We start from the raw sequence: 11,334 nt of genomic DNA on the forward strand, positions 1-11,334 counted from the left end.
ACTGACAGTGATTGATTTTGTCCCGCAGGCCCTGATGAAGGCTGGCCGTGTGGAGGAGAAGGTTACTGACTATGTTTTGGTTGAGGAGGTACAGAGTGGCTGGGAGCGCTCTATGTCACAGAGAATACTGGATATGATGGAGAAAGTTCTTATTGCCCAGAACCAGTGGAAGGGAGCTGGTAAATTCCTTCTCCGCAAGCTGAGCGATGATCCGAGCAGTCGGGCATGGATGACCACCATGTTATCCATTGAACATAGAGTATGTGTCCATGTGTTTGTGAGGATAAACATACTGTCTTCATGATTTGTACAGTTGCGAAATGGAGGCCGAATTTTTACCTCTAAATGAGCAAGAAACCATTTGATCTCTCATAACAATACTGCATTACTGCACAGATTTATACAGACTCATGGCTCTTTCCATTATTTTGGGGTTGTTTTTTTTTGCATTGTTTTACCACTTGTGGCAGAACAATCAATGATGTGTTGATCTGTTTTCAGCGGAAGGTGGAAGAGTCTGCCGATACTGCCGACTGGGACAGCGTGGAACAGGTGTTTCTGGTGTGTGTCTACAACGTAGCGCCAGACCAACCCTACACCATCTTCAAAGCTCCCACCTCCAGCACAGCCCAGGACATCATCACACAGGTTCATAAACCACTATATTATTTTCACAAAGAAATAAATGTTACACTGCAGAAAATATTAACAATTAACTATGACCTTTAACCTTAAAAGCTGGATTATAGTGCAGCCAGCTCCATGGGTTAGAAATGATTTTCATTCTGTTTCCTTTTGTAGATCCTATCTGTAATGGGTTTTTAGCATATAACCAAACATGTTTTTGTTAAATCTTCAGTTTGTCTCTCTCAATATTTAAGTAATATTGCTAACATTGCAAGAAAGCAATTCATAATCCTTGGTTGTGTTCCCTAATTCATCAAATATCTTTTTTTGAAATCATGAATTATCTCCCCTGATGCTAGGCTATGATGAAAGCACATCGGACTGATACAGACAATCTACGTAAACTGGTGCTGGTGGAGGAGTTGGAGATGACTGCTGCAGAGTCACTGGGGGTCCACACGCGGCGCCACAGTGGTGAACATATAGAACGAAGAATTCTCTCACCTGATGAAAATGTCTATACAGCCCAATCAGAATGGATTACCAATGGCAAATTTGTGATCATGGACTATGCAGAATTTGAATCCAGTGAAAATCAGGTATATCTTATTCTGTCAGTTCCTCTAAAATTTCTTAACATTTCATTCTGATATTTATTCTAATATTGGTCTGGCCATACCAATTTAATATATAGTTCTTTGCTAAATTTGTTTTATATTATCAACTTAAACTATGTTTAGTTTTTCTTAAATATTTTCCCTTTGTAATGTTAAAGTATCCTCCATAAATCCCATATCAGTGATTGGACTTGTATTGTGGGGACTTTCTAACTTTTAACAATAATTTAAAAGTTTATGGGAAAAAAACTTTAAAATGAACAAATTTGAAAGTTTCGAGGACTTTTTTTGTTTATAAATATAAGAGAATTGAAAAAAAATGTTAAATTAGTCCAGCCCTTTCACCTGCAGGACAAGAAGAAAGGAAAATCAGCGAAGATCAAATCGGACAAAGGAAACCTCGCAAAACAGAAGAGTACGAAACGTCTATCCAAGTCATCATCCGTGCCACCTGAGAAGGAGCTTTTCTGTTCTGCAACTTCAGGTATAAAATATGAACCAAGCTCTAAACATAACATTCAGAGGTGTATGAAACATTTCCAACTTCATTGTTTTGTATTCCTATCAGACACTCTTAAAATTTTTCTCATATTCTTAAAAACTTTCAGGTTCATCATGCTTAACTCATATTTTGTACTTTAAGATTCTCTTCTGTCTTTCTCCTTTGTACTTTAAGATTCTCTACCGTCTTTCTCCTTTGTACTTTGTGATTCTCTACTGTCTTTCTCCTTTGTACTTTAAGATTCTCTACTGTCTTTCTCCTTTGTACTTTAAGATTCTCTACTGTTTTTCTCCTTTGTACTTTAAGATTCTCTACTGTTTTTCTCATTTGTACTTTAAGATTCTCTTCTGTCATTCTCCTTTGTACTTTGTGATTCTCTACTGTCTTTCTCCTTTGTACTTTAGGATTCTCTTCTGTCATTCTCCTTTGTACTTTAAGATTCTCTTCTGTCTTTCTCCTTTGTACTTTAGGATTCTCTACTGTTTTTCTCCTTTGTACTTTAAGATTCTCTACTGTCTTTCTCCTTTGTACTTTAAGATTCTCTTCTGTCTTTCTCCTTTGTACTTTAAGATTCTCTTCTGTCTTTCTCCTTTGTACTTTAAGAGTCTCTACTGTCTTTCTCCTTTGTACTTTGCAATTCACTACTGTTTTTCTTCTTTGTACTTTAGGATTCTCTTCTGTCTTTCTCCTTTGTACTTTAAGATCCTCTACTGTTTTTCTCCTTTGTCCTTTAAGATTCTCTTCTGTCTTTCTCCTTTGTACTTTGAGATTCTCTTCTGTCTTTCTCCTTTGTACTTTAAGATTCTCTTCTGTCTTTCTCCTTTGTACTTTGAGATTCTCTTCTGTCTTTCTCCTTTGTACTTTAAGATTCTCTTCTGTCTTTCTCCTTTGTACTTTGTGATTCTCTTCTGTCTTTCTCCTTTGTACTTTAAGATTCTCTTCTGTCTTTCTCCTTTGTACTTTAAGATTCTCTTCTGTCTTTCTCCTTTGTACTTTGAGATTCTCTTCTGTCTTTCTCCTTTGTACTTTGAGATTCTCTTCTGTCTTTCTCCTTTGTACTTGAAGATTCTCTTCTGTCATTCTCCTTTGTACTTTAAGATTCTCTTCTGTCTTTCTCCTTTGTACTTTGAGATTCTCTTCTGTCTTTCTCCTTTGTACTTTAGGATTCTCTTGTCTTTTTCCTTTGTACTTTAAGATTCTCTACTGTCTTTCTCCTTTGTACTTTAAGATTCTCTACTGTCTTTCTCCTTCGTACTTTAAGATTCTCTTCTGTCTTTCTCCTTTGTACTTTAGGATTCTCTACTGTCTTTCTCCTTTGTACTTTAAGATTCTCTTCTGTCTTTCTCCTTTGTACTTTAAGATTCTCTTCTGTCTTTCTCCTTTGTACTTTAGGATTCTCTTCTGTCATTCTCCTTTGTACTTTAAGATTCTCTTCTGTCTTTCTCCTTTGTACTTTGAGATTCTCTTCTGTCTTTCTCCTTTGTACTTTAGGATTCTCTTGTCTTTTTCCTTTGTACTTTAAGATTCTCTACTGTCTTTCTCCTTTGTACTTTAAGATTCTCTACTGTCTTTCTCCTTTGTACTTTAAGATTCTCTTCTGTCTTTCTCCTTTGTACTTTAGGATTCTCTACTGTCTTTCTCCTTTGTACTTTAAGATTCTCTTCTGTCTTTCTCCTTTGTACTTTAAGATTCTCTTCTGTCTTTCTCCTTTGTACTTTAAGATTCTCTTCTGTCTTTCTCCTTTGTACTTTAGGATTCTCTTCTGTCTTTCTCCTTTGTACTTTAAGATTCTCTACTATTTTTCTCCTTTGTACTTTAAGATTCTCTACTATTTTTCTCCTTTGTACTTTAAGATTCTCTACTGTCTTTCTCCTTTGTACTTTAAGATTCTCTACTGTTTTTCTCCTCCTTTACTTTTAGGTTCCTCCAGCGGTGGGTCCTCCATATTTCCAGACCTCAGTCAAGCTCTCTTATCTCAGCAAACTACACCAAAGACTTCATCCAAGCTCAAGAAGTTTTCAGCCAAATTCTCATCCAAATCTTCAAGATGATAAGCTATAATTCTACATTGTGTTTCTATATATATGTACGAGGCCATAGTAAGACTGAACAATGAGAGAGATGTAGTTATGATACAAGAGTTACCTACCCTGATTAAAGAGTTTGTTAAACATACTGGGATTGAAGATGAAGTTACCTGCATTTGTCTCTGTTTTGGAAAGTTACATTTTACTCTATCATGTTATATTGTCCTGATAGAAGTTATGACAGCTCAGGAAATCACTTTTTTATCAAATCATCTGCCTGTTACATGAAAATGATGAACTTCATTTAGCAACTGGTAATTTGTTTTAGGAGTATAGTCCTACTGATCAATACATTTCTGGATTTCAAGGAATCACCAAATTTTACTCTTAATTACAATTGTTTCTATTCAGTCATTTTTCCTTCACTTCCAATTTAGAAATTTTCACGTCATCAAATAAGAATTCAGGATGTTGTGCAGAAAACAAATCATTAAGATAAGGAGGAACAGTGGCAGTGACGAGTTCAAAAATCTGAATAAACGATGCACCAGTGTAATGAGTACTGATGACATCAGCATTTGTAGTCACAGGCCTTATAACACTATCAGACCAGGGGATTATATAATAACACTATCATACCAGGGGGTTATATAACAAGGGGGTTATATAATAACACTATCAGACCAGGGGGTTATATAACAATGGGGTTATATAATAACACTATCAGACAAGGGGGTTATATAGTAACACTATCAGACAAGGGGGTTATATAGTAACACTATCAGACAAGGGGGTTATATAGTAACACTATCAGACAAGGGGGTTATATAATAACACTATCAGACAAGGGGGTTATATAATAACACTATCAGACAAGGGGGTTATATAGTAACACTATCAGACAAGGGGGTTATATAATAACACTATCAGACAAGGGGGTTATATAGTAACACTATCAGACAAGGGGGTTATATAGTAACACTATCAGACAATGGGGTTATATAGTAACACTATCAGACAAGGGGGTTATATAGTAACAGTATCAGACAAGGGGGTTATATAGTAACACTATCAGACAAGGGGGTTATATAGTAACACTATCAGACAAGGGGGTTATATAATAACACTATCAGACAAGGGGGTTATATAGTAACACTATCAGACAAGGGGGTTATATAGTAACACTATCAGACAATGGGGTTATATAGTAACACTATCAGACAAGGGGGTTATATAGTAACAGTATCAGACAAGGGGGTTATATAATAACACTATCAGACAAGGGGGTTATATAGTAACAGTATCAGACAAGGGGGTTATATAGTAACACTATCAGACAAGGGGGTTATATAATAACACTATCAGACAAGGGGGTTATATAGTAACACTATCAGACAAGGGGGTTATATAATAACACTATCAGACAAGGGGGTTATATAATAACACTATCAGACAAGGGGGTTATATAGTAACACTATCAGACAAGGGGGTTATATAGTAACACTATCAGACAAGGGGGTTATATAATAACACTATCAGACAATGGGGTTATATAATAACACTATCAGACAAGGGGGTTATGTAGTAACACTATCAGACAAGGGGGTTATATAATAACACTATCAGACAAGGGGGTTATATAGTAACACTATCAGACAAGGGGGTTATATAGTAACACTATCAGACAAGGGGGTTATATAGTAACACTATCAGACAAGGGGGTTATGTAGTAACACTATCAGACAAGGGGGTTATATAGTAACACTATCAGACAAGGGGGTTATATAATAACACTATCAGACAAGGGGGTTATATAGTAACACTATCAGACAAGGGGGTTATATAATAACACTATCAGACAAGGGGGTTATATAATAACACTATCAGACAAGGGGGTTATATAGTAACACTATCAGACAAGGGGGTTATATAGTAACACTATCAGACAAGGGGGTTATATAATAACACTATCAGACAATGGGGTTATATAATAACACTATCAGACAAGGGGGTTATGTAGTAACACTATCAGACAAGGGGGTTATATAATAACACTATCAGACAAGGGGGTTATATAGTAACACTATCAGACAAGGGGGTTATATAGTAACACTATCAGACAAGGGGGTTATATAGTAACACTATCAGACAAGGGGGTTATGTAGTAACACTATCAGACAAGGGGGTTATATAGTAACACTATCAGACAAGGGGGTTATATAGTAACACTATCAGACAAGGGGGTTATATAGTAACAGTATCAGACAAGGGGGTTTAAATTGTACATAATAACAGTATCAGACAAGGGGGCTATATAACAATGGGGTTTAAATTTTATATAATATAATCATATAGTGTATGAACTTCGATAAAACAAAATTGATAATATAATTTAAATGTAAAGAACATAACAAATCATTTTCTTACAGAATTATTGGTTTAGTAGGGGATCAATATCTGAATATAACATGGTTATTATGGAAAATCCAAAGGATTGAAGTAAGCAATAATTTTTTCATTATTTTATCAAAAGAAAAAAGCTTTGTTTTTGAGTGAAATGTTGTTCATGATGTGAAAAGGATTTTTATTTAGTTAAATCATTTCAAAATTGTAACAATATCTGAACTGAATTGTATTTTATATTGATGTATAGGTATAAGTATGGATATTGTCCAAGATTTTTATCTGATGATGACATTGCTTTAAAGATTGAGGCCGAATTAATTATGCCCCCAGCCCACCTTCTCATCTTGCCAGAAAAAGCGTGTTACATTTTGTTATTATGAAATGAAGCCTAAAACTTCTAACAGATTTTGTGTACATATAAGAATTATGTTTGAAAATAAATATTATAGTAGCTGTATAAATATCCCATGATTTGATATCTAGCTACATGACATCTAACACAAGTGTCATGATCATAGCTATGTAGATTTTTACACCATGATATAATTTTTGTCATATAATATATATGATAAATAGTTTCCTATATTAGGTAATTACCCCCAGTGTGTTTAATTAAACTGTAATGGTGGTATATGTTGATTTTGTTGTTTATGTAAAGAAAGTATCCCGGTCCAACTAGAAATCCCATTGAATTGTATTTTCTTACAGAGTAAAACAATTATTGACATAATATAATTATATAACTGTAAAACCTGTGATTTTAAAATTAATTATTTATGCTAATATAATTTAAAAGTTTTATTTATTTACATTTGATTACATATTCAGAGATAATTTTATTTGTATAGTTATTGATGTATGATAGTTTTATCCAGTCACTACTGTATATATTAGGTGGTAAACACTTTTTAACTTTGTCATATATTTTAACATCTATTGTTTCCAATTTAATGAAGTGAATTTGCAGAAACTTCCTTATTTGGTATTATAAATGTGTATTGGATATTTGATAGTCAGTTTGTTAAGAGATTTCGATATAATTCAATGAAATCTGGTTACAAAAAACAAGAGAAATTGCTGATCTTAATGTCCACTTAGTATGCTTTATAACACATGGTTTTTATTTGTCGAGGTTTTTTCCAATTTCTGTTCTTTTTTATTCGGTCATTTGAAAATAATAACATTAAATTCTGAACACCACTTTACCCTAATCATTTCAATCTTATGATGACTGACCTTTAAACTTTCATTAGAAGTAATGTCAAAATCTGTGATAAAACAATCAAGATAAAATCCCCCGACATTAACAGTAGTCAAACATACATGTATCTTGGGGTGGTTCAGAACAACCAAAAAGTCTGTAACTGCAGTAACAAACAGTTCAGTTTATACATAGGGTAAGTCTTTGCCTAGCTTGAATATAAAACATCGGACCTTTGAATTCACCGATGATTACGTAATGATGACAGTTTTAAAGGAGATGGTAGAGTACGATCTGAAATAACATGTCAAAGATCATTTAGTCCTGGATCAGAACACTGATTACTGTATACATGGTGGTCTGCTGTATCAGAGTTACCTCCCTTCGTTTCACTATCAGATAATGATCGGCCATGACAGATGGGACAAAGAATATACAGTTATATATTATTGGATATTATACCGTTTGTAAAACTGGTTTTGTTCTTTGTTGTTGTTTCTTTTATAAATCTGACAACTCTTGGTATGATTTCTTATAGAAATATTACATGTTGTGAGAGAGCCCTTTTTGGCAGCCAACAAAATTTTGTATATTGTAACAAGGTCTGTGTATTGCTAATGTCATAAAAATGACAAAAGCTGTATGTTAAGTTGACAGATGTGTAGTGAACCTATTGTGTGTTGAAAATTATATATTAAAATATTTGCTGAACTGAAAATGCATGATCATTGTTTTAAATATGTATCCAGTCAGTTTTGTGATTGTGAAATATTTTGTGATGATATCTTCAAAATGAGACATTTCTTTAATTTGAACTAATCTGATCAAAATGCAAAATATGGAATTATGTTCAAATGAGTTTTTCTTATTTTTGGTTTTTATATAAAATAAAATTTCTTTTCATAAAGTGATGAGACATGTTTGTCAAAATGAAATATTATCATTGTGGAAACAATGTGTTTTAATATTAATGATATTCATTCCGAAAAGTGTTATATTTTCTACTATAGACTATCGCTTCACTTCACAGCTAGAGATTCACAAAGCACCTACGTAGAGCTCTATTGTGTTGCTAGTTAAATGGGCATTAACTAAAATATGATTTTTTTTTATCTGGCTGAGTTTACATCCTTAAAGATACAACCCGTCTGACAATTAGTCGTTATAATCATTTGAAAACAAACAAAGACTGTAGTTTATCTTAAACAATATTAAAAATTATACCATTCATGCACTAACTACACTCCAAAACTTTGAAATTCTAATTTCATCTTTTAAATGGAAGGTGGATATAGATAATCATTAGCATTCTGAAAAACATAATCATATGTAGCCTCAATATTTTATTTTGTATGTTATTTTCAGTCTTATAAGCAATCATTATTAGGACAATGTTATTATTTTTACATATTTGATGGTGTATATTAGATATATTTCTATACCGTGGGTGCCATTTTATGAATTTTTGTGAGAAGCAGTGGGTATCCACAGTTGGTGATGTACCATCTTTAATTCTAAGAAATATAACATAGATATACTAAAAACATTTATATTGGTGTACAAATTCCATTTTCTATCCATACTGTTAAAACAGTAGTCAGCGTGACCGAGGTCTATCACATCATCTCAATTTTACACCAAGTCTTTTGTCTGCACAGTTCCCAGCTGACCGGATCTCCTCAGGTCAACCAAAATTGTGGCTGGAACCATTAATGTTTGGAAACTGATATCTAAAAATGGCAAATAATATCATCTGAATACACACAATTTTTTGTTAACTAATATATTTTAACTGTAAATTTTGAAGGTTTCGACAAGATACGCATGTGACCACCTCAGGTCGGTGACCCTGTTTGTATAAACAGCTAATTGTTGATTGACATGTAGATAGTTAGAGAATGGTATGTTATATAAACAATGCATTTGTACAAGAAAATTATCTTTTTTGGAGTTATATTCATTATTATAAATGTGAATACAATAATTTTGGCAGTAGGAGCTGTCTTTGTGAAGTTCAAAATGACAACAACTTGTTCTGGATAAATAGTGTCCAAGATTTTATAGATCACTGGACGTTTATTACTGTTATGTATTTTATATGACATCACACACATATTGTGTATGACATCACACATATTATATACTGTATGACATCACATAATCTGTATGACATACAGATTTTGTTTGCCATCACACATTGTGTATGACACCATATATATTGTGTATGCCATATTACACATATACCATATGACATCACATAATCAGTATGATATACAGATTTTGTATGCCATTACACATTGTGTATGACATCATACATATTGTGTATGACATCACACATGTTATGTACTGTATGACATCACACATTGTGTATATCCTGCATTGTGTATGACATCACACATAGTGTATGACATCATACATATTGTGTATGACATCACACATGTTATGTACTGTATGACATCACACATTGTGTATATCCTGCATTGTGTATGACATCACATTGTGTATGACATCACACATAGTGTATGACATCACATATATTGTGTATGACATCACACATATTGTGTATGACATCACACATTTTTTATGACATCACACATTTTTTATGACATCACATATTGTGTATGACATCACACATTGTGTATGATATCACACACTGTGTATAACATCACACACATTGTTTATGACATCACACATATTGTGCATGACATCACTTATTGTGCATGACATCACACATTGTGTATGGCAATGTTGATATTTCATGATATCATGTTGATTATGATTTGCATAACACACTTTTTGATTGGCTGATGGCTTAAACTGTTTGTTTGCATATGACATCACAGAAAGCCTGTCCGTTGTGACATCATCGCCTCATGACTCCTACAAAGATGTAGCCTTATGCCGCGACTGGTGATTGTTATGCCCATGACATCATTCCGTTTCTTTGTGAAATCATCCAATGTGTGTATGACATTGTTGTTGTCTATTAGGTCATTGTTTTTGACACCTGTTTTATCCATAATGTACTCATTGTCTTTGATATATCGTAATGGTTGTAATTGATGCCATGCGGGTAAAAATGTGACGTCATGAATTCTCACACATGACAGGTGTTGTATTTCGTACTCTTGGATACAAATAGCTTGTTTTCCGTCAAATCTATCGTGATTGTACACAGATTATCTATCTGTGACGTCACATTTGTTGTCTATGACGTCGACGTCACACTTGTCGTTTTAAAGTGATTCTCTCTGACGTCGAAGGAAATAAAATCTATGTTGATTGTGTGTATGTCGATGTGTACAACAGATTGTGAGAAACATATCATTGTGATTTAATAAATATATCTATTTCTAACATATCGTGTCTGTCTTCCTAGATGTGCTGTCTGGTAGCCTCAAGCTTCCTATTAATACAACATATGACGTAAAGATATGATGACTTACCAGAATAAAGGGCATTAACTATTGCCTTTAATATTTCTGTCGGAGAACACCAACATAATAACGAACCCGCAATACCTTACTCATAATCGAGAAAACCAGGCAAAATATCAACAGAAATATAGGTTTGCTTGGAGACCTTTTTAGAAATAGAATAACACCATGTGTACCGGAAGCGGAAGCGTCTTCCACTTCATAGACGACACCTGGCATACAAGTTTACGTCGAATTCGGGTTAAGTCATAATTTCCAAATAAGAACTACAGACTGTTGGCATTGGAACCACAAGGTTTCAGCGTATCAACAGGCGTCAAACATGTCCGAGTTCATATATGGATTGAATAGATTTTTTTTTAAATTTTCATTGCGGCTATGAATACCAGTAGCTTGCTACATATCCCGTGGCGCGCGGTAGCGCGCCTCGGAGGATATGTAGCTAGCTACTGGTATTCATAGCCGCAATGAAAATTTAAAAAATCTATTCAATTCATATATTTACATAACCTTGATT

The 11,334-nt window shown here is 33.8% G+C and overlaps 1 protein-coding gene across 1 annotated transcript in view; it reads left to right on the top strand.

Moving 5' to 3' along the window:
• The window catches only part of LOC117339028, a 146,809-nt gene extending 142,877 nt beyond the window's left edge, over nt 1–3,932 (top strand). The window contains 5 exon segments of the mRNA XM_033900392.1: nt 29–259; nt 502–648; nt 987–1,226; nt 1,596–1,728; nt 3,667–3,932. Of these exon segments, the coding sequence (XP_033756283.1) occupies nt 29–259; nt 502–648; nt 987–1,226; nt 1,596–1,728; nt 3,667–3,797 (882 nt within the window). The 3' untranslated portion in view covers nt 3,798–3,932.
• The last annotated feature ends 7,402 nt before the right edge of the window (nt 3,933–11,334 follow it).

This window comes from Pecten maximus, chromosome 12 (assembly GCF_902652985.1).
Source record: "Pecten maximus chromosome 12, xPecMax1.1, whole genome shotgun sequence".
Taxonomy (NCBI): domain Eukaryota; kingdom Metazoa; phylum Mollusca; class Bivalvia; order Pectinida; family Pectinidae; genus Pecten; species Pecten maximus.